The 26,988-nt window shown below is 33.2% G+C and overlaps 12 protein-coding genes across 12 annotated transcripts; 5 read left to right on the plus strand and 7 right to left on the minus strand.

Moving 5' to 3' along the window:
- Positions 1–1,172: 1,172 nt before the first annotated feature.
- DFA_05749 (uncharacterized protein) lies at positions 1,173–5,084 on the plus strand (the record flags this gene model as incomplete). Its single annotated transcript, XM_004361409.1, has 7 exons — positions 1,173–1,400; positions 1,492–1,647; positions 1,719–2,147; positions 2,218–2,533; positions 2,609–3,428; positions 3,516–4,357; positions 4,429–5,084. 7 exons carry the CDS (start codon positions 1,173–1,175, stop codon positions 5,082–5,084), a joined length of 3,447 nt encoding a protein of 1,148 aa, XP_004361466.1.
- A 126-nt stretch (positions 5,085–5,210) lies between these two features.
- Positions 5,211–5,543, minus strand: DFA_05750 (uncharacterized protein; the record flags this gene model as incomplete). The annotated part of the gene is made up of 1 exon (XM_004361410.1): positions 5,211–5,543. One exon carries the CDS (start codon positions 5,541–5,543, stop codon positions 5,211–5,213), a length of 333 nt encoding a protein of 110 aa, XP_004361467.1.
- Positions 5,544–6,405: 862 nt separating this feature from the next.
- DFA_05751 (alcohol dehydrogenase) lies at positions 6,406–7,787 on the plus strand (the record flags this gene model as incomplete). The annotated part of the gene is made up of 4 exons (XM_004361411.1): positions 6,406–6,441; positions 6,543–6,703; positions 6,781–7,399; positions 7,503–7,787. 4 exons carry the CDS (start codon positions 6,406–6,408, stop codon positions 7,785–7,787), a joined length of 1,101 nt encoding a protein of 366 aa, XP_004361468.1.
- Positions 7,788–7,877: 90 nt separating this feature from the next.
- ddcB (group IV decarboxylase) lies at positions 7,878–9,339 on the minus strand (the record flags this gene model as incomplete). The annotated part of the gene is made up of 3 exons (XM_004361412.1): positions 7,878–8,888; positions 8,967–9,062; positions 9,139–9,339. The coding sequence occupies 3 exons, from the start codon at positions 9,337–9,339 to the stop codon at positions 7,878–7,880; spliced, it is 1,308 nt and encodes a 435-aa protein (XP_004361469.1).
- A 652-nt stretch (positions 9,340–9,991) lies between these two features.
- Positions 9,992–11,383, minus strand: DFA_05753 (calcium-binding EF-hand domain-containing protein; the record flags this gene model as incomplete). Its single annotated transcript, XM_004361413.1, has 5 exons — positions 9,992–10,147; positions 10,215–10,437; positions 10,518–10,738; positions 10,886–11,127; positions 11,314–11,383. 5 exons carry the CDS (start codon positions 11,381–11,383, stop codon positions 9,992–9,994), a joined length of 912 nt encoding a protein of 303 aa, XP_004361470.1.
- Positions 11,384–12,158: 775 nt separating this feature from the next.
- atox1 (copper transport protein) lies at positions 12,159–12,557 on the minus strand (the record flags this gene model as incomplete). Its single annotated transcript, XM_004361414.1, has 3 exons — positions 12,159–12,289; positions 12,388–12,457; positions 12,549–12,557. 3 exons carry the CDS (start codon positions 12,555–12,557, stop codon positions 12,159–12,161), a joined length of 210 nt encoding a protein of 69 aa, XP_004361471.1.
- A 548-nt stretch (positions 12,558–13,105) lies between these two features.
- Positions 13,106–16,345, plus strand: DFA_05755 (uncharacterized protein; the record flags this gene model as incomplete). The annotated part of the gene is made up of 5 exons (XM_004361415.1): positions 13,106–13,621; positions 13,702–13,883; positions 14,046–14,638; positions 15,038–16,147; positions 16,323–16,345. The coding sequence occupies 5 exons, from the start codon at positions 13,106–13,108 to the stop codon at positions 16,343–16,345; spliced, it is 2,424 nt and encodes an 807-aa protein (XP_004361472.1).
- A 102-nt stretch (positions 16,346–16,447) lies between these two features.
- Positions 16,448–17,200, minus strand: DFA_05756 (uncharacterized protein; the record flags this gene model as incomplete). The annotated part of the gene is made up of 4 exons (XM_004361416.1): positions 16,448–16,453; positions 16,554–16,789; positions 16,817–17,083; positions 17,152–17,200. Coding segments are annotated over 4 exons (558 nt in total), but the record flags the coding sequence as incomplete, so codon positions are not given.
- Positions 17,201–17,266: 66 nt separating this feature from the next.
- On the minus strand, positions 17,267–22,960 carry DFA_05757 (TAR RNA loop binding protein; the record flags this gene model as incomplete). The annotated part of the gene is made up of 10 exons (XM_004361417.1): positions 17,267–17,282; positions 17,470–18,182; positions 18,246–18,675; positions 18,745–18,941; positions 19,019–19,313; positions 19,390–20,016; positions 20,077–20,494; positions 20,598–21,070; positions 21,169–21,881; positions 21,959–22,960. The coding sequence occupies 10 exons, from the start codon at positions 22,958–22,960 to the stop codon at positions 17,267–17,269; spliced, it is 4,884 nt and encodes a 1,627-aa protein (XP_004361474.1).
- Positions 22,961–23,407: 447 nt separating this feature from the next.
- On the minus strand, positions 23,408–23,878 carry rps26 (40S ribosomal protein S26; the record flags this gene model as incomplete). The annotated part of the gene is made up of 2 exons (XM_004361418.1): positions 23,408–23,668; positions 23,783–23,878. 2 exons carry the CDS (start codon positions 23,876–23,878, stop codon positions 23,408–23,410), a joined length of 357 nt encoding a protein of 118 aa, XP_004361475.1.
- A 421-nt stretch (positions 23,879–24,299) lies between these two features.
- Positions 24,300–26,054, plus strand: DFA_05759 (uncharacterized protein; the record flags this gene model as incomplete). The annotated part of the gene is made up of 3 exons (XM_004361419.1): positions 24,300–24,708; positions 24,807–25,012; positions 25,089–26,054. 3 exons carry the CDS (start codon positions 24,300–24,302, stop codon positions 26,052–26,054), a joined length of 1,581 nt encoding a protein of 526 aa, XP_004361476.1.
- A 574-nt stretch (positions 26,055–26,628) lies between these two features.
- DFA_05760 (uncharacterized protein) lies at positions 26,629–26,964 on the plus strand (the record flags this gene model as incomplete). Its single annotated transcript, XM_004361420.1, has 1 exon — positions 26,629–26,964. The coding sequence occupies one exon, from the start codon at positions 26,629–26,631 to the stop codon at positions 26,962–26,964; it is 336 nt and encodes a 111-aa protein (XP_004361477.1).
- Between the last annotated feature and the right edge of the window lie 24 nt (positions 26,965–26,988).

A 26,988-nucleotide genomic window follows, 5' to 3' on the forward strand; every position in this document is an offset into this window, starting at 1 on the left:
CTCTACTACTACTTTTAGATTTCTGCTGCAAAGAAAGAAAGAAAGAAAGAAAGAGAGATAATGTTTTTTAAAACAACTTACCAAGCTTAAAATTAGAATAATAATAGTGATGATGGCTGTGGGTGTTGATGTCATAGAGAGAATGAATGGAATACAAGTAATTACTATTCCTTTAAACCTAGCTAGAGAGAGAGAGGACGAGAGAAAAAAAAAAAGGAGGATGTAATAATAATAATAATAATTTATTTAATATGATTGTTGTGTCAACATCATCATCATCAACAAAAAGCGAGGAGTACAAAATCAATTTCCATGCATGCGTGTGCACTACTGTAGGATATGCGGAGAAGGAGCCTTTTAGCAGCCAGCATTATATAAATACCAACATCCTCAGAATAATCAACACATCACCACAGACAGCAACCAAACAACCAAACAAACAAACAGCAGAAGAGGAGAAGAAAGAAGAAGAAGAAGAAGAAGAGGAGGAGAGGATGAAAAAGAAACAACAATACGATTTACCTAATTGATTAATTTAATTTAATTGATTGATTGATAATCAGCATAGATGGTGAATGGGTGGATGCGTGGGTAACGAGTGTCAGCCAGACTGTTACCAAAATTTCCCTTTCCCCCCCCTAACCCTTACACCCCCTCACCCTAACCCGACTGAACTGAACTGACTGATCAGTGTTATCATCGAATGATAATTTTAGAGTGGGTCGATTGATTAATGAATAGAATGAATGTGGATTGATATTAGAGAGAAGTTTCTTACACGCGTCTGAAAGACTTTTATATAAACAGGAATATTAATGTATCACGAATAAACTATACTCTATTATTATTATTATTATTATTTATTATCTATCTTGTTTCTAATGGAAATCAGATGACTTGTTCCAAGTTCCCCAAGTTTCCAGTTTTTTGAGGAGACTCTCTCACTCTTTCGGAACTGGGCTCAAGCTCGAAAGTGAAAAAAAAAAAAGATGAATCTTTCGCAAGAGATTTCTCTCATCTCACTGCTGCTTTTGATACTGTAATATCCAAAAGTGACCTTTCATTATACATATTGTAGTTTTCATCTTCTCTCTATTATCTCTTTCATTTATTTTAATTTCAACCTAAAGAGTCGTAGTTAGTAGTTAGTAGGAGTAAACAAACAAACAAAGATGGTTAAAGATTTCTTAGCAGAGGGAAGTCAAGCAGGTCAAACTTTGCTTAGACTTGTCAGTCGTGGTAATGCCATCATAGCAGAGTTGTTGCGTTTGAGTGCTCACATCCCATCGGTATTCAAACTCGACGATAGAAATGAAGCAAGAAAGTATCAAGACATTCTCATGGACTTTAAATATCTCTCCAATCCAGATTACTTTGAAGCAAAGATTGAAGATAATAGAGTATGTCTTACACAGACACACAACATATCACTGAATAGCTAGTTAGCTAGTGTATATACTTATATATATATATCTCTACACTCTTATTTAGGAATTAGTTGATTTAGAAGCAGAATTTAGAGAGAATCATATTGATATATTGGTTAGATTCTATCATTTATTCGAAAGTGTCTACAAGTACATTAAAGATTTAGAGAAATATCTTATCGATGTTGAAAAAGGTTTCTATATTCATCTTACTGTTGAAGTATGTATACAAATAATATATATGACATAGACAACATGTGCATAGACTTATTTAATAATCATTGATTTTAGGGAATTTTAATGAATGGAGATGGAAAACAATTAGTATCCGAAGCTATTTATTTATATGGTGTCATGTTGATATTGATGGATAATCTTATTGAAGGACCTGTTCGTGAACGTATGCTTATTTCATATATGCGTAACAAGGGTCCAGTTGATTTACCATTCATCGATGATGTATGCAAACTTTTCAAGAGCACTGGGTATCTCCCCACCAACCCAAAGAGACCAGCCAACTATCCAGAAGAGTACTTTGCTCGTATTCCCATCCCACAAACCGTTTTATCAATGGTTGTCGGTCGTTTAACATCCGATGATATCTACAATGGTACACAATCATTCCCATTGCCAGATCATCGTAGTGTTGCTCTATCAACCCAAGCTTGTATGCTCTATGTTATTCTTTATTTTACTCCTGATGTTTTACAAAACAAAATGGTATGTAAACTTGAAGCATTAACATGTTAATGATCATCAACCTAACCTCTTCTTTCTTTCTACTATATAGTCAACAATGAGAGAAATTGTAGATAAATATTTCCCAGACAATTGGGTGATTGCATACTTTTTAGGGTTTACAGTTGATTTATCGGTTGTATGGGAACCATACAGAGCAGCCAAGACTGCTTTGGCCAACACGACCACTCCCCAAAACATTACCTATCAACAACAAAAGTTTTGGAAGGATGTTGATATTTTAAATAGACAAGTTCAATCACTTCTTGTCGAGGGTTTATTGGTTGAAGAATATATTATGGATAACATTTCAAAGATTATTGGTACAATTCGTTCTTGTAATGTTACAATTAGATGGTTAATGTTACGTATGTATTTAAAAAAAAAAAAAACAATATATTATATATTTGTATTTATTTATTTATTTTTCCTTTTTTTTTTAGATACTAATGCAAGTACAAAGAAATTAAGAGATTTAGTATCAAATGGATCACAAGATGAAGTTTTACAATTATTATTAAATACAGCACAATTGGAATTTGTTTTCAAGAATATATTCCAGTCGTTGCTCGACACTAAACAAACTAGATGGGAAGAGAATAAGAAATTGGCAAGCGAGAGTATGAACGAATTGGCAGAGTATTTCTCTGGTGAAAAGGCATTGACCCGTGTCAAAAAGAATGAAAATCTACAGAAATGGTTTGGTGAAATCTCGGCCAAAGTCAACTCTCTCGACTATGAAGACAACACTAGTACTGGTAGAAAGATTCAACAACTCAGTCTTGCACTCGAAGAGGTTGAACAATTCCAAGAAATCGATTCATCCATCCAAGTACGTCAGTTCCTCGTCGAAACCCGTTCCTTTTTGACAAAGATGATCAAGATTGTCAACATCAAGGAAGAAGTGTTGGTCAACCTCTCGGTTTGTGCCGATATTTCATATGCATGGGACATTATCAACAACTATGTCGAGCAGATGCAAAGAGGTATCAAGTCGGATCCAAAGTGTGTGCTCAAGCTCCGTGCCACTTTCCTAAAGTTGGTATCGATTCTCGATCTTCCACTTGTTCGTATCTCCCAATGTGCCTCACCAGATCTTCTATCCGTCTCAGAATACTACTCAAGTGAATTGGTTGGTTATGTAAGAAAGGTATTGGAAATTGTTCCAAAATCAATGTTTATCATCTTGAAACAAATCATTGATATGCAAACAAATTCAATTCAAGAATTACCAACTAAAGTTGAAAAAGAAAGATTAAGAGAGTAAGTTGAAAACAAAAACAAAAAAGAAAAAAAAGAAAAAAGAAAACAAAAATTAATTACTTTCTTTTATTTTATTTTATTTTATAGTTTTGCACAATTAGATCAAAGATATGAATTAGCAAAAGCAACCAATTCAGTTTCAGTATTTACAGAAGGTATTTTAGCAATGGAAACCACTTTGGTAGGTGTGATTGAAGTTGATCCCAAACAATTGTTGGAAGATGGTATTCGTAAAGAGTTGGTATTACAAATTTCAATGGCAATGGACAAGACATTGGTATTTAGAAATCAAAAGAATTCAAACGATGAGTTACAATTGAGACTCAAGGAATTGGCCAACATTTTAGATGGTTTCCGTAGATCCTTCCAATACATTCAAGACTATGTCAACATTCCAGGTCTTCGTATTTGGCAAGAGGAATTCTCACGTATCGTAAACTACTATGTCGAACAGGAATGTAATCAATTCCTCAAGAAAAAGGTATATGACTGGCAATCCAACTATCAATCTGTTGCCATTCCAATCCCACGTTTCCCAACCGTCGATGCAGCATCAGTCACCATGATTGGTAGATTGGCTCGTGAACTTTTAAATCAAACCTCTTGTCGTACCACTTTGTACCTCAACCAAATCGGTTGGTTCGAACCTCAAACCAGCAAGGAGTTGGTTGGTATCAACACTTGGTCACTCTTGCAACAATCGGTTGGTATCTTTGGTTTGACCGGTCTCGACAAACTCTATTGTTTCATGATGGTCAAGGATCTCCAAGTATTTGTCAATCAAATCCGTCAATTGGTTGAAAAGAGTCTTAAAGGATTCATTGCTGAATTTGAAGAATCTCTTCGTCCAACTACCTCTATACCTGATAATATTCAACGTTATCAAACTGCTCTTGATAAAACAAAGGGATTATGTCCAATTTTCATTGGTATGAAAAAAAACAAAAAGAAACCAAAAACAAATGAATACTTAATAATTCTTTTTTATTTTATTTTATAGATGTATTAACAAAAATTGGACAAGTACAATTACTTAGAAGACAAATTTCAAATCAATTAAATTTCCATTGTAAAATAGATAGTAATATGCTTTTCTGTGCATTGGATGTCATGAACACATCGTTGATTAATGATATTCAAGCACATTTCCAAAGACCCGATGTTGCACCATACCCAGGCGAGGACAATACTCTTTTGTTTGATTTGGCTCAATACTTGGATACTGCTGGTATCAATGACCCATACACCAAGATCTATATCACTACTCTGCCACTGGAAGCATTCCCATGTCTATTGTTCTTGTTTGTTTTGTCACAGGTCACTCAATTCACCTACAACAGCAAGTTGTGTGTCATGATGGCCAAGAAACAAAAGAACAGCTACGATTGGACACCATTCATCGTTGGTGTCATCACCATCCTCAAACAATTCCACTCACTTCACACTCAAAAGTTTTTATCGTTTGTCGGACAATACATCCGTTGCCAACTCAATACCGCCCTCGCCAACCCCAAGGACGGCAAGGACGAAGACTACCCAGAAGATGTCATTGGTCTCCTTCGTTTCCTTGACGATTTTTGCAAATATAGTAGTACTCCAAGAAAAATAGTTGAAGGTTATGTTCCTTCTTACATTTTCGATTATTATAACCAATAAAAACTACTCCATACAAATAAATAAAAACTAATAAATTATAATTGAATAAACAAAATTCTATTATTATTTCCAAATCATTGAATTCATCAATTTTGATTTATTTATTTATTTAATTATTTTATCTATTTATCTACTTTTTCTCTTTATATCTTCAATTGATTGTTCATTCTTTAGACGATATACAGTCATTTCCTTTTCCAAAGCAACAATTTTTTGGTCACACATGGAACGGTCATTATGTCTTTTTTTTTCACAATCGATAATCGTTTGTTGATTCATCATATAGTACTCTTTTATTTCCTTTTCCAACTTTTCAATCATATCTTCATACTTTTGACGATCCTTTTTCTTTTCCAATTCCAAAGCATCGATTCTTTTTTGGTAGATCAAATGGTCCTCTTCACCTTCCTTTTCTGTCTTTTCAATAATTTCTTCATAGATTAGAGTGTTCTTTTTCATTTCGTTTCCAAAGCATCGATTCTTTGTTGGTGGATCAAATGGTCCTTTTTCTTTTCCAATTCCAAAGCGATAACCTTTTGTTCATACATTTGACTGTTTTCCTTTTCCTTGCCAAAAGCAAGAAACCATTTTTGGCCCAAAAGAATGTCATCTCCCATTTCCTCTTCCAATTCTACAATCTTTTTTTCAACTTGGCTCTGAGGAACTTGAAAAAAAGATTGTTGTTTGTTCCAAGTTGTTTTTTTATATCTTTGAGTTGCTGATTGATTGCTATAAGTAGTTGAGACTGTTGTTGTATAAATGTTTCATCTCATTGTTGTCTTGTTGTAATCTAATAATCTGTTCTGTATGTTGTTGTTGTCGCTCTTGGTCGTTGATGCCATGAAAAGTGTGCGACACGTCTTGTTGTTGTTGTTGGCTACCAATATAATTACTTGTTCTACCCTCTAAAAGAATAGATATCGCAATGATCAACAATGCAGATACAAACAATCTTTCAACTTTCATCATCGTGTATCTCTATTTGATTGAGTGAATGAATTGGTCATCATTGTAACAGATCTATATTCTTTATTTGGCTGTTTCATTTTAAAAGTTGTACTCAAATTTTGGGTTGGAAAAGATCTTATCATAATAATAATAATAAATTATATTAATAATAGACAATGCTCCTCAACCTCCATCCAAGCTCAATCAATTTGGAATAATAATAAATTATTATTACAACCATGGTGCTATTATGATCATGGACGTCCAAATAAAGAATAGAAACAAAATTACTTTAATTAATTTTGTCGTCACTAAGTAGACAAGCTTCGAAAGCATTGAGAGCCAAGACGAGATTTCTAGTATAAGCGGAAAAATGAATAATTCTATTTTTAATAGATCTGTCGTGTATGTATAAAAGGAAATATTACCTTCCTTCTCATTAATATCAAACAAATAACAAACAAACAAATACAAACAAATACATTCAATTATATATTATATTTAACAAAGACAACAAAAAAGATGAAGCAAATAGTTATCACTAAAAACGGATCATATGATGTATTAAAGGTAAAGGAATCGGCTGACCCAGTAACAGGTGAGGGTCAAATCAAGATACAAGTAAAAGCTGCTGGTTTAAACTTTGCTGAAATTATGGCTAGACAAGGACTGTAAGTTGATTTGTAGTATTGGATCATATATATATTTTGTTACTGACTCTAAAGTATTGCGTTGCATTTCATTTTAGATACCCAGATGCACCACCACTTCCATGTGTAGTTGGATATGAAGCAGCTGGTATTGTAACAGAGGTTGGACAAGGTGTTGATAGTGTTAAAGTTGGTGATAGAGTTATTGCTCTTAGTAAATTTGGTGCACACTCTGACACCATGATCATCCCACACTATATGGCTGTTCCAATGCCAGAACATATGTCGTTTGCTGAAGGTGCTTCGATTCCAGTTAACTTTATCACTGCCTATCATATGTTGTTCAAGGTGGCTCGTGTTCAACCAGGTGATAGTGTACTCATTCATATGGCAGCTGGTGGAGTTGGTGTTGCTGCCATCCAACTTTGCAAGACCATCAAAAACGTAACCGTCTATGGAACTGCCTCTGCTAGCAAACACGACTTTATCAGAGAATTGGGTTGTCATCATCCCATCGATTATAATACCAAAGACTATGTCAAAGAGATTTATGAAATCAATAAGGATTTACCAGAGGGTAGAAGAGGGATTGATATCATCCTGGACCCACTAGGTGACTCCAAGAAGAGTTATTCACTTTTAAACCCTGCTGTTGGCAGACTTGTCACATTTGGAGCTTCAAATTTCCTTTCTGGTTCTACAAGATCCATTTTTAATGTTTTAAAGAATTATTTTAAGGTACTGTAAACCAAAACAATACAAAACAAGACAAAATATTAAACTATATATTATTAATCAATTATTTTCTTTTTTATTTTAGATTGCATCATTTAGTCCATTATCATTAATGAGTGATAACAAGATGGTTGCTGGTGTTAATATTGGACACATGTTCCAGCCAGAATCATTATTACATATGTTACAAGAAGAAATGAAAGATATAATGCAGTTGTGGGTAGATGGTAAAGTTAAAGCTATTGTCTCAAAAGAATTTACATTTGATGATGCAGGTGAAGCTCATCGTTATATGGAAGAAAGAAAGAATATTGGTAAAATTATTTTGGTTCCAACAACTGCTGATCTTACTCCCACATCATCTCAATAAATAAGAAATATTATTATGTATATTAAATATATAAAACAATAATATTATTGTAGTACAGTGGGACGTGATTTATTAATATTAATCTTTTGATTAAGAGAAAAAGGCAATCTTTTGTTCAATAGTTTCACCCTTTTTAATTTGTTTGATGGAATCGTAAGTCTTTCCATCGACACTTTCAACGGCAAAGATGGGTGGAGCAAGTCTGAGATTGTAATGTGAATAGGAAGAGTAGAAATAGGCACCAGAGTCGTGGACCATGACATAGTCACCCTTGTTGATGGTTGGAAGGAGACGTTCCTTGACGAGGAGATCAGCAGCAAAACAACATGGGCCAGCAAGATCCATGACCGAAGCACCGTCCTTGCCGTCTTGGTAGACACCAGTCGAGTCAAATACGGTGACACGGAGCTTCCAGAGTGGGTGTTGGTAGATGGTACGGATGTAGAGGTTGGCACCGGCATGAACGACGGCAATATCACGACCGCCAGACTTTTTGGCATATTCCACTTGTGAAATAACGACACCGCACTTGGCCCAATATGAACGACCAAATTCAGAGATCAATGTAAAGGAACCGTCAAAGAGCTCTGGAATACGTTCCTTGAGATGAGTGGAATAGTCGGTAAAGGTTGGCTTGTCTTGTTCAGTGTCAAAGTTGACCGAGAGACCTCCTCCGACGTTGACGTGTGTGATTTGATTGTTGGTGAGACCGTTGATCTCCTTGACCAACGACATCACCTTGACGACGGCGTCACTGGTTTGGTACATTTCAAAACCTTGTGAACCGACGTGCAAGTGGACACCACGCATCCAGTTGTATTGTGTATAGTAAGAGATGATTCTTTCACGACTGTCATCCAAACCAATACCAAACTTGGAGGTTGGGACACCAGTGCTCAAATCTGCATATTTGCCAGCTTGTACTTGTGGATTGACACGAATACCAATCACCAAAGTTGATTTCTTCTTTTCATCCAACTTTTCAACGATCTCTACAACTCGATCCATCTCTTGAAAGTTATCAACATTGATTACAACTCCCAAATTAATGGCATATTCTAATTCTTGAATGGTTTTAATTGGTGAATCATAAATTATTTTCTATTAAACAAAAAAGGAGGTTGATCAATTAATTAATTAGCGCGATAGTCAGTTGACTTGTTTAATATTTATACTTACATCTGGTGTAAAACCAGCCAATTCTGCAATCTTTAATTCTCCAAATGAAGCAACTTCAGCACCTAATCCACTCTTTATAGCTTCCTTTAATAAACTCTAAAATAATTAAATGTTATGTTATGTTATGTTAGTGACATGATTATTAATGTTTATGATTGTATTGAATAGGTACCATAACAGGGTTTGATTTAACAGCCATTGTTTGAATACCATTGAATCTATCGTTTGATTCCTTTGCCAAAGCTCTAAAGTGATCCAAGTTGTATACCATGATGAGTGGTTCATCACCAAAGATATTATTCTTGATTGCAAGATTCATTGCATCCTTTTTCCATTGTTTACAATCAACTGATTCTGAATAGGTTGTATCCATTTCTATATCTCTCTCTATTTATTTATATATTTATCTACTTTTTATAGATATACAATTGTTAAACCAAAACAAACAAAGAAAGAATCAACACACCCTCTCACCTGACCTGATATTTCTCAAAAGTAATTGTAGGGAATTTCGATAAAAAAATTAAATTCGAATACCGACGCGGGTCCCGAGACAGTGATCCCCAGGCAAGCTTTGATCGAAAGGTCATGACTGAAGCGAAAAACATTGTGTCAACCCGAGATTGAAAATATCTTGGTATCATAGATACGTAAGTATTTGTTTGAAAGGTTTTTAAAAAAAAGTATCAACAATAACTATTGATGTACCTTTTTTTATTTTTATTTGTTGTTGTTAAATATTACAATTTTAATGATCGTGTTTTGGATCAATGATTAAACATTTGGGTGGGAGGTGAGGAGGCAACTATTATAATAATACGATGACAATATATATATTGGAACGATGATTAAAAAAAAAAATAGAGAGAATTTAAAATATATAGGGGGTGCCCGACGGAGGCTCTCTTTTTCTTTTTCTCTCTCTCTCTGTTGTTGTGTTGTTGTTGTTGTTTTTAGTTGGTTATTATATTTGTTTGTTATTTGTTGTTTGTTTTTCTTTTCTCTCTTTCTCTATCTCCATTGTTTTAGTTTGTTTTTGATTTAACCCAATCGACATATTCATCTAAAAGGACTGGCCAAGCTCCATTCTCATCATAGTTTGAAGTATCTGGTGCAATAACCTTTGCAAATTCAAATACTGAAAGCCATTGATCCATATTTAATCCTCTATATGTTGTTTGCTAAAAAAATATAATAACAACCATTAGTATTGATTATTTGTTTGATATTTGTGATTGATTCACTTACATGATTTAATAAATAATCTACAAGTTTATCAGCATGTGGATATTTAAGTGTCAATATAAGTGACATCATACTGCAAGCACTCTCAATTTCCAGAATTTTGTTTTGTGGATTCTCTTTGGCAAACAAGAATGCAAATCTATAAATCTCTTTAAAGTTATTTTGATCTTCCAAATCCTTTTTAAAGTTTGGTAAGTATGTTTGTAACTTTTGTAATGAATCGATTCTAAAAAATAATATATATATATTAGTAATCAAAATGATTATAACCATTTCCTTTCTTTTTCTTTTTTTAAATTAAATTACCCTAATTTTAATAAACCGGTTGTAAATTCCTTTTTAGAAAAGAAACCCATACTTTGAGCATTAAGGTGCCACGCCAATACTAATACAATAACATCTTCAGGTTCAACACCCAAATCTTTACACAATCTTTCAATACCCTCTGGTCCAATATTTGTTGGATCTTCTGGGTCTGCATACTGATCATAAAATTCTTCTATTCTCTTATTTTTATCTCCTCCATCCTATCAAAAATTAAATTAAAAAAAAAAAAAAAACAGTTAATATTAATCCTTTAGTAATGTTTAAATTTTATAGCTTCTCGTTGTCGTCGTTGTCGGATTGCTATAAATAGAATCTATTCTATTGTCTATTTCTATTAGTATGCATACAGTATTCTTTTGTACCTTTTCATTTGATGACTTTGGTGATGTAGCATTGGTGTTTGATGTGTTTGGCTTTGATACAGGGTTTGCAGCAGCTGCAGTTGCAGGTGTGGAGGTATATGCAGAGGAAGGTGATGTCGTACTGTCTTTTGTATTGTTATTTTTATAAGATGATGATTCTATTGTTACAGTATCTTGACGATGTGATGTTGTTGTCGATGGTGTACTATTTGTTGCTGGTGTTTCGTCTAGTAGTAGTAGTAGTTATCAACAATAAAAAAAGGTTAGTAATCGAGATTAAAGTTCCTTTCAACTAAAGGTGTTATTGACCATCTCTGTCTATCCGTCTTCCTCCTATTCCTCTTCCTATTTGTGACGCAACTCAAACTCTTTTCTATAATCTGGAGAATGAGTAATGTGTATTCAATAACTACCTTTAGTTTTACTAGCTTTACCTTTACCATTTTTCTTTTGTGATTTCGACTTTGATTGTCCTCCTCCCATTTTATCTTCTTCTTCTTCTTCTCTATTAGATAGACTATATATATATCGGTATAAGTTGTTTGTTGTTGTTGTTGTTACTCCGAAAGTGTAATAGTAAATATTTATTATCCTATTTGATGATGATGAATCTTTAAACTGCTTCTATTGTCGATTATGCGCACTACTACCTATCCTCTTCAGTGTAACTGTTATTGTTGTTATTGTTGTTGTGAATGAATGCTAGTTTATCCCTTGCACTGATATTACCAATTCTACGATTGATTGTTGTTGTTGATGGTTACCCAAAAAATAATTTTAGTGAATAATTTTCAATGATTGGTTACACCAATAATAACTCTCATTATAGTATCACGATTAATAATAATAATAATAATAATAATAATATCATATGTACGACGACGATAAATAAGCAGCTGATGATTGATTGATATCATATTTGTCAAATTTATTAATTGAATGAATTGAAGATGATCGATAACATTGCATAGATTGAAAAAGTCAGTCTTAAACAACAAGATAGACAACACTCATCATTCACTGTTGACTGTTTTACTGCCTATAGACAAGTGTCTCATTGAGTATTCATTATTCGCTATTCTGTTTTACTACTAGTGTTTTGTTATTCAAGAAGAGGAGAGTTTTAAACACATGTTAACTTTTTAAGAGAAGAGGATGAGGAGGACATTGTCATCGCAATCTAGATTCATTTCATTGGTGAAGGTTGTGTTGAATTTATTTATATATGGTGAATGGATGAAGAACTAACTGAATTAATTTAATCATTCTTGATTGAACTCTTCTTTCCAGTCTTTTGAATAGATACAAGTAATTCATCGGCATTGAATTTGGTAGAGTTACAGGTGACAACCTTGGTAGTAAGATCAGCATTAATATCTGAAACACCCTCTATTGATATGAGATATGATATGTATTTATGTATAAATGATGTTAGTATCGATCTAATTCAATCGAATCAATCACACCTATCCTATGTTATAACATACCAAGCTTTGACAAGATGGCAGTAACAGCCTTTGAGCAACCTCCGCAGGTCATATCAACGTTGAATTTGTACTATTGTATCATATGATAGGAAGAAGGATTAAATTAATATCGTAGTCATTTTAATAATCTTTGTTTGTTTGTTTATTTGTTTGTTTCTTACAGTAGTCATTTTATTTATTTATTTTGTTTGTTGTAGTATTAATATTGAAATGAATCGATTTCCTTTGTTGTTGAAAAGGTGTCCATCAAAAAAAAAAAGTTTTTTAATTGAATTGCAGTAATTAAATGATTCTCTCTCCTAACAACAGTTGTTCCAACCAACTTTAAAGTTTAACTTCTACTTCTAAATGTAGTAGTGACAAGAATATTTTATTTTATTTTAATAAAGAGAGATTCTCAAAATTTCAAGTGCCCCCTATTTTTGATTGTATAGAGGCAGCGTTGTTTGAACCTACCTATCTGCCGTGTGCAGCTTGCACATTTTATTATTTTATTTAATTTTATTATTGTCATGATTAATTAATACTTAAACTCACTCAACAACACTCTCCTATTATTATTTTTATTATTATTATTTTTATGTGTATACTAGTTATTAAAGTTATGTATTTGTATTTATTTAGATTCTGGTGACATATATATTTATAATTATGACGTGATCATCATAGATAGAGTATTATTATATTATATTTTATATTTTAAATTATTATCAAAAAAATGAAGTGCGAAGTGACAACTTCCACACATAATAATCTGTTGTGTTTGAATACAGATTCACCTCTTTATTGCTGTGGATGCAATATATTTATTTGCAAGAATCATTTTGATTCCGAGTGCCTTAGTATTGGTCACCAATGCCTTGACTACAAAGAAATAGGTCCGATACAACAGTTCTTATTACCAGCACACCAACAACTACTCGAAAGTGATGATTCAACTCGTCGTGAGGTGAATGCACTTGAGAAACAGAAGTCTGTAAGTGTTTCACCTGGTGGAGGTAAAGAGGTGTCCTGCACTGAGAAGGGACGTACAAGAATGGTCAAGATTGGAGTCATCGGGCCATCAGGCGCTGGCAAAAGCAATTTCATCCACACAGTATACAAGATCCTACGGGATGATGGATGGACAACCTCCGACAGACCACCCATTGTCAAGAGATCTCACACATCATCACTATCAACCACAAGCGATATCATATGTTACGAGTTGGAACTAAGTCACATGAATGGAGATGTAAATACCCCTATCTATTTAAATATAAACATTACATTGGTCAATGATTAACTTGGTATACTTTTTTTTTTTTATTATAGCATAGATATATTTCTATTTTCGATACAGAAGGAACTGATGGTACCGATTCGAATCTACTATTCAGTACAATGACACAAGCCGATCCCAATAACCCAGATTGGGCCAAGTCCATCAAAGATAGGAAGGTTTTTGTCGATCAGTGGTTCTCAAAACTTATTTACCTCGGCAGTAGCGTTGTTGTGTATGTTTTTGACAACCCGAGAGAGCTAGAGACACTGTTCTCAGCATTGGCAAGCATTGTATGCCCACTTGAATCAAGAGCAATCAACAACCCATATAAACCACATCTAGTTATATTATTCAACAACCAATGTAGCCTTGTCAAAGGGGATTACTTTAAAAGTGTTGATTACCTCGAAAAAGCAAGTGATAACATTAAAAAGGTTGCCTCATTTTTCATGACCTGCCAGTCCTTTTCCTTACCAAATGTTAAAATGGATCCCAAAAGCTATATCGACACTATGAAGGAGGTAACAAAATGTTTAATCAGCAAACAACTGGTCGACATGGACTTGTATATTGAACACAAGTTAGCCGAGTTCGTTGGTATGATCAATCAAGACCCACAACGCACCATCCTTGACCACTTTTCTATAATGAAAACAAAACCAACGGCCATCTTTCAATACTTTGAATACTTGGTTCGTTGTCTTGAAAAGGAACAGTCTCTTAGGTTGAATTTGCACCAGTCAACAGAAAAGCCACAGTGGGTTGAAGTGTACGAACATGCCCTCGACCATATCAAAGATTGTTTGGACTTTGAGGACCCAAAAATAAGACAAGATTTGGTTTGGACTGATTTCCTTATTTTCCAAAAGATTACTTGTTGTGCAAAGAATCCAGACGACGGTTATTCCTGCGAACTGTCTCTCCCCCAACATGGTCGTAGTCACATTAACTTCAAAACAAGTTGGGAAGGAAATTTTGAATTTCCATGTAATTGGGAGAGGGTTGCTCTTCTCACAAATCATTATGACTCATATCATCTACAACAACAACAACAGCAACAACAACAACAGCAACAACAAATTTTACAACAACAACAACATACAGAGGATATAAATTCTTTGCCTGTCTACAATAATTCACCCAACATAAAAACAATTGAAAAAGAACTTCATTACATCATCATAATCGAACTCCCAGGGGTGGACATTAAAGATATTTTGGTGGTCAAAAGGGGTAGCAAGTTATCTATATCTGGTACCTCGAGAATCGACCTTCTTTTACTTGGGGACATCCAATTGGATTTATCTTCATACCCCCAAACAATATATAAAAAGGAGATCCAGTTGCCCAGATTTGTGGGCAAGGAATACCAAACCAAACTCCAAGATGGATTGTTCTACCTCTTATTCCCAAAAGCCCACTCGTCTGTCCCCCTTGAAACCTTTGTTTCAACCTCGAAGAAGGACTTTGTCGACTACCCAATTTGTACTCTGGTGTGCGCATCTTGCATTTGGAGAAGGCCAATCGACATGAGAGCGTGCGGACATTCTTTTTGCGATGATTGTTTCAAGCGCTCAAAAGACTCGGAATGTTTAATGTGTAGCTCTTCCAACGATTGGATCTATCATTCAGTGTCTCCGTTTTACTACAGCAAAAGCAAGGGACTAGTCCCAAAGAAGGATTTCAAATTTGTAGAGTCAATAGAGATGAGTCTAAGAAAGGAATGTAAAAAACCGATCAAAGCCTACCATTTCTTTGACTACTTTGAGCTCGAATTTCGAGAATATCCTCTCCATACAATCTTATCAATAGCATTGGCTTTTGGTCAAACAGATGGAGTCATTTCCTATGTAAAAAATAAAGTGCCGTGGGATATGGGCCACAAAGATGTGGTCGATTCACTCATTAAGATCATACCCGACCAACCTTTGTGTAACGCCAAAAAGCCTTTGTTGTTCCTACAAGCTGATGGTCATGGTCACAGGCTCTACTTGGATGGTTTTAAAAACATTTCTGTTCTTTCAAACAGTCGAGATGTTGTTCGAGAATTATTTACCCAAGATTTGTTTGACAGAATTAAAACCAAGAGCGAGGTGAAAACCTTGCTCAGTGGTCAGATACAACATCACCATCCAATGTCCCTCATGTTTTACTTTAACATTGAAGAAATATACTTGGATCATATTAATACTAGCATAGAGAATACTCCTATTAAGGTTTCTTTTGCAAGGTCAATTCAATCGGTCGTCAAAAAATGGTTCAAAAAGAAAAGCAAACAAAATCATCGTAAATTCAATCACTTAATCAGTGATGATAATATTATTAGCAGTAATAATAATGATAATAATAATAATAATAATAATAATAATAATAATGATAATAATAATAATAATAATAATAATAATAATAATAATAATAATAATAATAATAATAATAGCATTATTAATAATGATGAAAATAATAATAATTTGAAATATCCCATTATTACGATTAGGAGTAAAATACCATTTTCAGATCTCCCCAAACATATAATTTGCAACATGATCAACTTTTTACCAACATTTGGATTATACAACCACAGGAAAAGGGAATTTGAGGCCACATCAATTCACGAGCTTGTTCCCTCCTCGAATGGCCAAATCGTCCAAAAATTGCGACTTCACAATATCAGATCGTATGATTACGAATCCTTAACAGTGACTCCAATCAGCAAGCACAATAACAAACCAGAATCTTTATTTATTGGAGCAAAGCAGTTCCAAAATATTCATTAAAGAAAGTAGTGAGCTAAGCATTTTAATCCTAAATATAATTAATAATATATTTCATTTTTATAATTTATTTGAGTACATGCTCAACTCACCCTTAAATTAATCCCAATTTCCATTTGGAACTCCCATACCTTACGATATTGAAAGCTTTCTTTTAGATAGCTTTCTGAGATTCCACCGTTGGGAGATTTCAATTCCTTTAAAAGTTGTGAGTAGAAATCCTCTTCCTCCATATCAACCAAAACTACCATTTGCAACTGGTTTAATGGATTGATAAACCATCTTGAAACTTGAAAAGCTTGGAATGCATCCAAAACAAAATCCTCAATTACGTTTCCATCAAACAAAAACATGTTGTTTGGTCCTTCTTTTTAGTGTTTGAAGAGAATAAAACTATGATTGATTTGCTGGACCAGCTCTATGATTTCGATTCTATCTTTTTTTGGAATAAATGTTCCTTGATAGGGATCCGAAAGTAAATCTATAAACTTGTATACTATATTTATGTCTTGATTGGATTCATATTGTTTGGTTGATCTAAGGACACGTAATAGGGAGTCCTTTCTTTCTTTGGGTGCATATGCACTATCGATGAATGATTGTGAGAATCTTGATACTCTTCCTAAAGAATTTCTAATCTTTTGGATATTTCTAGTTTGGGCTGAAAGTAAAAAATGAGCATATTATAGCTATATTGAGCTCAATATTCTGATGGAATGGTCAACTTACCTTTTAACCGTTCGAGATCTTTAGATTGGTCTCCTTTTTCAGAGCTTGTCTGTGACATAGAATATATGTTTAATTAGATTTATAGACTATAGTCTAGATGATTTCTCTCTTTATCTTATCTTTCGACTTTTCTAAAAAAATAATATATTAAAATGCGCTAGTGAATTTAATAATTATAATAAAAATATAAATATTTATAAATTAAAAAACAATTCATCCTTCATTCTGAGAGTGACTACCGTTCCAGTTTATTATTGGTTATTTGATATTTGTTGTTGTTGTCTATTTTTAACGATACCTTGTTTTGTATATTCATACATCATAATTGAACCACTGACATGAACATTCAATGAACGAAGTACACCCAGTTGTGGGATTTCAATGCATTTGTCTAAAAGGTTGATATATTCTGTGGGAATACCTTCCTTTTCCTTGCCAAGCAATAATACACACTTGTTGGGGAACTGGAACTCGGTGATACAGTTGGATGTAGAGGTTTGTTCAATACCAAGTAATGAGTAACCTTCTGATTTCTTGGACATCAAGTAGTCCGTAAGGTTCTCTTCGCTAACCTCTTCAATTGGCAACCAACGCTCGGCACTTACTGAAATCTGTTGGAACATTACTTCCTTCATGATTCTTCGGTTGGAAACAACCAATGATTCAATGTTGAAAATTTCACCAGTACGTGCAATACCTGCCAAGTTTGGAATCTTATCGACAAAAGTGGCAACGATAATGATACTCTGTCTAGAACGTTGATCCATCAAGTTGTGACGAGTTTCTTCTTCAATATCAGCCCATGGTAAAATCTTCTTTTGGTATCCAGTTGGTTGACTCTCTATGAAATCATCGGCATCTACATCCGACTTGTTATCCTCTTCTGTTTCTTCTGCCTTGTCAACTTCAAGAGCCTCTCTAATTGCATCTGAAATCTCTGGCATCTTTGATTTCTCAAACAAGTATTCACGTAATTGTGCTGTCAATGGTGATTTTCTCATTACATCATCAACTAAATATTCAAATATTCCCTAAAAAAGAAATCAAATATTAATACAAGTATTATTGTGATTATTATTTTTTCTATAACATACAGGAGCACAAACTTCATTATGATTTAATTTTTCAATTAATGGAATATCATAATACAAATTCTTATAGTCACAGGCAGTTTTAAGGTCTTCAGCTTCATCAGTAGTAGATGTGGAGATTGAAAGGGCAGATGCAAGTCTTGACAATGACTTTGAGGTTTGTGTATTGTGGGTGATATACCATTCGAAATAATTGAGGTATTCCATAAGAGGAGCATCAATTTTTTCGGCCAAATGCTTTGAACCACGTAATCTGAGAACTAAACTGATCGATGCACCTCTGACAGACATGTGATTGGAACAACACAATGCCATAATCTTTTTAAATATCTTATTACATTGTTCCTTGTCATCTAGATATAAAATCATTGTACCTGCTGTAATAACTACACTTGTTACAATATCACCTCTTAAATTAATTTCATCCAATAATCTAAAGATAAATAAAATAAAAAAAGAATGTTAAATGATGTAAAGAAAGATTTGATTCAACTTGACATACGGTAAAAAGTGAGATTGAATAGTTTGAGGATATCTTGTAATGAAACGGATAATGAAAATATTGATATAACGTCTGGTAGATGGTAAATTAAACAAACACATAACATCAACCAATTTTTGAGCAAATTCAGTAACCTCTTGTTCATTTGCTGGTGTTACATAAGGAGATAATAATGCCAATGCTTGCCATAATCTAATCTATTAAAATTGGAAAAAAGGAAATAAATTAATATAATTAATAAAATTAATGAATGTTTTAAAATTGTTTGACCTACTCTTCTTCTATGTGGAATAGTATTAATTAAATGACGATCTGATCTTTGGAATTCTTTGGAGAAAGCATATTCCAATAACTCAAGAATAAATGAATTGATAAATTCTTTGTATTGGCTTTGATTTGAAAGAGATGAATCCAATGCCTTTGCTCCCATTGATTTTAAGAATGTACCAACCACAGCTCTTGAGAAAACATCCTTTAATGGAATACTACCAACACCAAATTTAGCCTCATCTCTATCATTTTCATATGATGAATCAATTGAAAAATCAAATACAAAACTATTAAATGTTCTGTTGAAAGAAATAGAAAAAAAAATAGTTTAATATATATACTTTTTGTTTACTTTTTTTTTTTTAATCTACATACACAATTGGATCATAAAATGATTGATCAGATTGTTCCCAATCATCATCCTTTCTAATTGGACCATAAAGAATTGATTGTAAGATTTCATCTTTGTAATGTGAGGCAATGGTTGGCATTTCATTCCAAACAAGAGTTGTTTTCATTGTCAAGAGATTCATCAAACCGACGGCACCATCAGATTTACCCAATAAAATGCTATAATAATGTTTCAATAGGGTGTGATGATTTAATGATTCGTCGTCCCATGAGGATGGCTCGACGGAAAGAAGATTTGGTGAGAATGCAAATTGAACAAATGCAGTCATTGATGTGACGTTGGTGTCGTTGGCAGCAGCCCAAGCACTCTCCATCAAATTAGAAAGAACATCGACACGATAGTCTCCTTTTTTGTTAAACTCTTGTCTGACAAATGGTAACAACATATGTGCACTGTTGAGAATTGGCTTGATGAAATAGACATTGGCACCACCTACTGCGTCAATAAGTGATTCAATGATTTCATTGGCCTCATCTTGATCCTTTGCAATTGATACAATGCCATCAACTTGTTCCAACATTGATAAAATATTACGAACCAATCTCCACTTGTTCTTCATAAAATATTGTTGAACTGCTCCCCATGATCGGCTAAAAAAGAATAATTAATATTTGTTATTTTTCTTTGTCCCTCATCTCTTCTTTACATACGAAGTAATATCATTTGAAGTTTCAATATCATTTGGACGAGTACAAGTTAAACTATAAATTGATTTAAAGAGTGATTGTAATTGATCCTTTTGAACGACTTGATTTCTAAATTTGAATACTCCATAGAATGATTGTAAAACATTGATACGTTGGATCTGACTCTTGAGTGTACGTGATGATCTACCAACACTGTCCAAACGTGCAGTTAATACTTGAATATATTGGTCAATCTTTGGTGCAACATCCTTGTCAGTGTTGAATGCATCAACAATAAATGCAACCAATGAAATCAAAGAATCTCCAAGTTCCAATTTAACAATATGATTTTCAATTGTCTCCAAAATATCATTCTTTATCAAATATTCAATAAATTGATTCTTGAATGAAATAAATTCATTTGTAATAATTGTCTTTTGTTCTAAATAGAAAATAAAAAATAAAAAATAAATGATTTAGTACCAAATGAAATGTTTTAATCTATTCATTGTCTTTTTTGTTTTGTTTTTTTTTTGTTTACTTACCAAATGAAATTGAAAAAGATAATATAGAAGATAAAAGAATAATAGTTGAAATTGAATTTGGTAAATCCAAAGATGATGATAAAGATTGAATTAATTGTTTAGAGATTGGTTCCAACTTTTTGTGAATTAATTTTTGGAACTCACTGTCTTGCAAATAGGTGGATTGTCTTGCCATCATGTAAAAGGAAGTTTTGAGTGTGATATAGGCGTCGCCATTATCAGTCAATGCAGCATACGACGATGAATTGATGAGTTGGTCTGTATGTGTGTCGATATTATTCATCAACCATTGATCACCAAATGAACTCAACCATTGCTTGATCAAGTTTGCGTATTTTGGCAACACATGAATTTGAACTGGAAGTTGATATAAAATCTTACTAACATTGATAAAATCCATATCCTTTTTATCTGTCAATTTTGTAATAATTTTAATAATATATTTTAACATTCTAAATCTTGTTGTTTGATTTCTATAAAAAATAAACAAAAAATATATATATATATTAATAAATGATTATTCCTCTATTTTCTTCTATCTATTCTCTTGTATCTATTTCTATTCTCTTACAATCTACGACAATGATCAAATAAATGATTAACTTTATCCATAAAAGAATTATTGATAAATTCAATACCAGGAGTTGAAGAGATGGAATGAACGAAATCCAAAATACAAAGAGTAAACTCTTTGAAACGTTCCTCTTTGGCCAAAAAGGTGAGAAGAGTGCTGACAAAGTCACTCTTGGCCTTGGTAGAGGTTAAAGAGTTAAAGTAGGTGGTGAAAAAGTTCATAATAGCTTGATGGATGGCACTCTCGGTGATACCACGATAAAGAATGGGTGTGACAATAGCATTGATCAATGTACCAAAGATAAAAGATTGTGGTAAACATGCAATGTATGGTGAGTTCATAATACCAATACATTGAGCCTTGATGACAGCTGGATTCTCGTGATTGATAGTTCTTTGAAAGAGAATGTCCAACCATTCAAATGCCAATGCCTTTTTGTTACCTTTGTGTGATTCAATGACCAATGCATCGATTTCCTTCCAAACGGGAAGAATCAAATGAAGAGTAAATTCACCCAATGTTTCATAGATGAGAAAGTATAAATCCCAATACTTTTGTAACTCTTTACTATCACTCTTACTCCAATTGAAATATCTAGTCCATTCTAAATGATCATCTAAACCTTCTCTTTCAATTGATAATTTAATAATACGTTTTAATATATATCCTGAACGTTTACGAATTAATCCATCATTATCAATAAATCCATTCTACAAATAAATTTGGTAAGTTAATTAATATCATCTAATCTCAATCGATTTATATATATTTATATATTATGACATACAATTAAATGTTTCCAGAAAATAGTATTTAAACGAAGATCCATTGATGGTTGAAAGAATACTTTAAATAATTTGGACAAGATTTTAAAGGCATCTGAACGAATGTTAAACTCTGGTTGAGTCATCATTAGATCGAGAATGGTGTCTCTAACCAATTGATGCTGTTGAGATGTAGACGATTGGATAATGGCAAGCAAGAGTGAAGTGATGACAGAGTGTCTCAACTCTGAGTTTCCAGACAATAAGATCTTGTTACAAGTATCAAACAATGCTGTATGGAATGGAGTACCAGACAATTGTTGTCCCTTTTCTACTGAATCTTCTAATAGTATAGATCCCAACATACATGCAACCATATGATTAATATATTGTTTTGTTGATGAAGTTGATGGAGTAGTGGTATTGGTGGTAGTGGTGGTAGCGGTAGAGGTTGATGGGATATTATTGGCAATCTCTAAATTGAATTGTAATGATTCCAATACTACTTGTTGAAGTTTTTCAATGTTTACATTCTCTTTGGTTTTAATTAAATCTTTGATATGTTGACATAATAATGTTACCAAGATTGACATGTCACTAGATGAAGATGAGTCATCTGATGATACTTGTTGTTGTTGTGGTAAATCATCATCACCAGACAAGAAAGATGTTGAAGATAAAGAAGAGATGTATAACAACTTGATGTAGATATTTTCAATTGAACGGTTGATAATAGAGACATCAACGATCTTGTTGTCAGATGTAGTAAGCAAATGATAAGCACCATGTACGAGTAGTTGAATGTACAATGGATCTGACTTTTGACTACTAGCTACTTGTTCACTGATAGCATGTTCGATATCAGTGAGCAGAGTAATAGGCGAGTCATTATAGAGTGCAAACGTAGATTGGATATAAGGTGTTTGGATGATATTGATAGTTGCAGAGTCAACTTTTTTAAGATTGTATTGAGTAGTTAAAGAATCTGCGAATTGCTTTAGCAATCCTAATATCTTGTTACTCATCTTTTAATCTATTCTATATATCTCTATATATCTCTATCTATTTAACTACTCTATAAATAAATAAAACGAATGATTTCTTACTCGTTCGTCTTTACTTTTTTTTTTTAATAATTTCCTTTTTGTTTTGATTTAAATAATAATATTAATATTATAATCCAATCAAATATTAACTTTAAACTATATGATTCATTGTTCTGATATATCGTAGTATGATATCTTCGAATTTGAGTAATACTAAAGAATCATGTGAATTTACCACTTTTGTTTCATCGTGTGTATATCTTCAAAAAAGAAACTGGCTGGACAATGAAACAAACGACGTCTAGTCTACTCTTTTTACTCATAATAATATGTGTGATGTGATGTGATGATCTAGATCAAAGTACGTAGAGTGAGATGCGACTGTTTTCTATAATTTATACTCTAAAACAGGTTGAGACTTTTTATTTAGTTGTTGGTTGGCTTGATTGGCTTTCCACCGATGGTCTTCATACCTGGTCTTTGTGGACGAGTACGGATCTTACGATCTTCGACTGAACGAACACGGACGATGTGAGAGTGAATAGCACAGGAGATACAGTATTGGGACTTGATGTAAGTTCTTGGGAACTTGTATCCCTTGGCAGTGAAGACACCGACATCAGAAATATCCTTGACAGCAGCGTTTTCAACGATTGGACGAATGTAGAATCTCTTTACAGCCTTGTCCTATAAGAGTTTAAGTAATAATGTGTATAGGTTGTAGTGGAGGAATATAGTCAGTATATAGTTCTATCTCTGTTTTGCTGTTTTCTATGCTGTTTCATCATTATTTCAATGTACCTTTGGAACACATCTAGCACAGTTGGTGCAACGGATGAATTGGACATGTCCACGTCCGTGCTTGGATCTACCGTGATTACGTCTCTTTTGAGTCATTTTTCTGTTGTTGAGTACCAAGTAATAATTGATGATTGTAGAGATTGAAGTTTGATAGATTGGATTGATTAGATTTGTATAGTATAAAGAAGAAGAGTTAGTTAGTATACTGTCACGTACTGTGTCTGCTTGTTGTGTCTTTCTCTTTCCTATATGCACATACAAATTCTCGTTGGTCACAAAAAGGAAGAAGCAGATTCAGGTGTATGCTTCATAAAGACAGACACAGAGGCAGAGACAGCTCACAGACTGCGCCTTGCTCAGACGGCATCATAGTGAAAAATTAAAAAAATTAATCGTTATTTGAGAAATGGATTTGAAATTTTTGCCCTTCACATCTTGTGCTAAAAAACATCAAAGTGTGTGATCATCGCTGCTTCTAATATATTAAAAGAGAGATAGGACAGAGAGGAGAGAGTAGATGGAGGATCGTATTAAAAATGCATTAACTAGTCTTGACAATGTTACATTGATACATACACCATTAAATACAAATAATGTAGATGATAATGCTACTCATCAGCATGCTAGTAGTAGTAGTAGTTCTACAGTCGACAAACAAGATTCGTCATCGTCATCATCAACATCTAATAATAATCAAATATTAGATGATTCATCAAGTATATTATTTAGACCTTGGGATAGTAATGATTACTATCGTAGAGTAAAATCATTTACCATCTCTAGATGGTTTGCTAAACCTGTCTTGGTAGATCCACTTCAATGTGCTCGATTTGGTTGGATTAATTGTGATGTTGATATGTTGGAATGTACAATGTGCAGTAAAAGATTATACTATAATATTGCTCCTTCTCTATCTGCTTGTCAAAGTATGTTGTTATTATTATTATTATTGTTGTTGTCGTTGAATGATAAATATAAAAGAGTAATATTGACATTCATTTTTGATTATTATCATTTTTTGAAGCACAAAAAAGAGTGATAGACTTTTCAAATCAAGTAAAGACAACTGGACATCGAGAGACTTGTCCATGGAGAGATAATGGAAGTCCATCGTTTTATGCTCGTTTAATCAATGTTCCTTCAAAAACATTGATTGAAAGTTATATGGCTCGTGTAAATAATATCTACAAGAATTTAAATAGGTTTCCAGACATTGATACAACATTTTGGGTATGCTATACACAACAACAACAACAAACATTAGACATTAGTTATTAATTATTAATTATTAATAATTAATATTTAGGGAATAGTTCAAAAAAAAGAAAATAATAATTTATTGACAATGATTATAAAAGAGGCTGGTATATTGACAGATAGTAATAATACAAAGGATATAAAATTAAAGGTTGCTTGTATCATTGCTCTATGTGGATGGGATTATTATAAAGGTGATGACCATAATAATAATAATAATGCATCATCATCATCGTCGACAACAAGAGAGGATAGTGTTTGTTGTTCATATTGTCAAAGAGTTTGTGGAATGTGGAATTTCACAGAGCTTTCAACAGACCCATTCAAAGATATATACCCCCATTTGTCAGATAAAACGATATCTGACAACAATTCAACAACAAGTAAATTCAAAAGAAATAGAAGTTTATTTGAACAAGAAGAAAGAGTTGAAACAACAATGTCAAGTGTCATTGATAGAATATTATCATTTAGTGGAAACAATAATAATAATAGTAATAATAATAATAATAATAGTGGGTTTAATGTTACAAATAGTGAAGGTGTTTATACTGGATTTAGTGATACAAAGAGAACAAAACCACCATCAGATTTGGGTTGGAGTTGGGGAACTTCCTTTTCACATCAATCAACATCTCTCAGCTCAACCATAGAGTTTAATCAAAAAAGATTAAAACCTTTTTCACCAATTAATGAACATCGTTGGTTTTGTCCATGGATCATATTTTCAAAAGAAGAAATTCAAGACGAACAACATCAACAACAACAACAACAACAAACTAATCAGTCATCAACTACCACGACAACTTTAACAAATAATAATAACAACAACAATTTAAATGAATCACAAGAATCGGAACAAAAAGAAAAAGAAATAACTAAAACTCAACCAGATGAAGAACCATGTGGATGGGAAAGTTTATTACAGTTATTGACAAAGAAACAATTACCTGGTCACACTGAAAGAAAAATACATGATATTGACGTTAGAGCAACATTAAAATTATGGCAATAAACTAATCTATCTATATATATATATATATATGGCAGAGCAGATTAATCAATAAGCTCCCAACCCATCACGGTGTCGTTTTACAAAAATCGGGGCACTCGATGCAAAAGACGAGGCTAGGTCGTTATTTATCCTTTTTTTTTTTTGGATTCCCGACGAGACTCATCGATGAGAGGACGATCACCTCCCCATGTTCACCTAGTTGGGGTTATGAGAACGGTGTATCATAGTTACGCGTCCTATAAATCGCATTTAATTTTATTTAAATATGTTTTTTCTAAAAGTCCCAAACTTCCCAAGCACGCCTACATAAGAGCTTGAGAGATCACTTTTTTTTTCTTTATCCTCTTCATCCTCTTCATCCTCCTCTTCATCCTCTTCATCCTCCTCTTCATCCTCCTCATCCTCCTCTTCTTCCATCCCATCCTCCTCCCCAAATCAATCATTTATAAATAATGAAATTTACTTTAATCTTTTTAATTGTTACTTTATTAGCTTTGGCTGTTACCAATTTCAAGGAGAAGTTTCTCAAGTAAACCATGGTAATCCACCAAGTGGTTCTGTAAACTTTTGTATTATGTATGACAACTCTACTCAATGTGCTCACGGAACAAAACACAACTGTGTCGACGTACCATTGGAAACCTGTACTGTCGTAACCAATACAAGCGACAATTCCACCTTTGGTGTATTAGTTCAACAAACCAACAATTCCATTGAAGCTACCACTTTCACAAATGGCAGCTGCACAGTGGCATTGGAAAATGTGAGCAACATTGAGTGTGGTGGATGTTCAACCAGTGGAAGTTATCAAGTACTCTGTTTTAATCAAGACAGTTCTGCTATGACTATTTCCATTCCATCTGTTTTAGTTTTAATGTCCATCATTGCATTGTTCATTTCATTACTTTAAACTAAAAATATGATTACATCACTC

This window comes from Cavenderia fasciculata, assembly GCF_000203815.1.
Source record: "Cavenderia fasciculata unplaced genomic scaffold Scf_Dfasci-G-o-80e12.f1-5, whole genome shotgun sequence".
Lineage (NCBI taxonomy): Eukaryota > Evosea > Eumycetozoa > Acytosteliales > Cavenderiaceae > Cavenderia > Cavenderia fasciculata.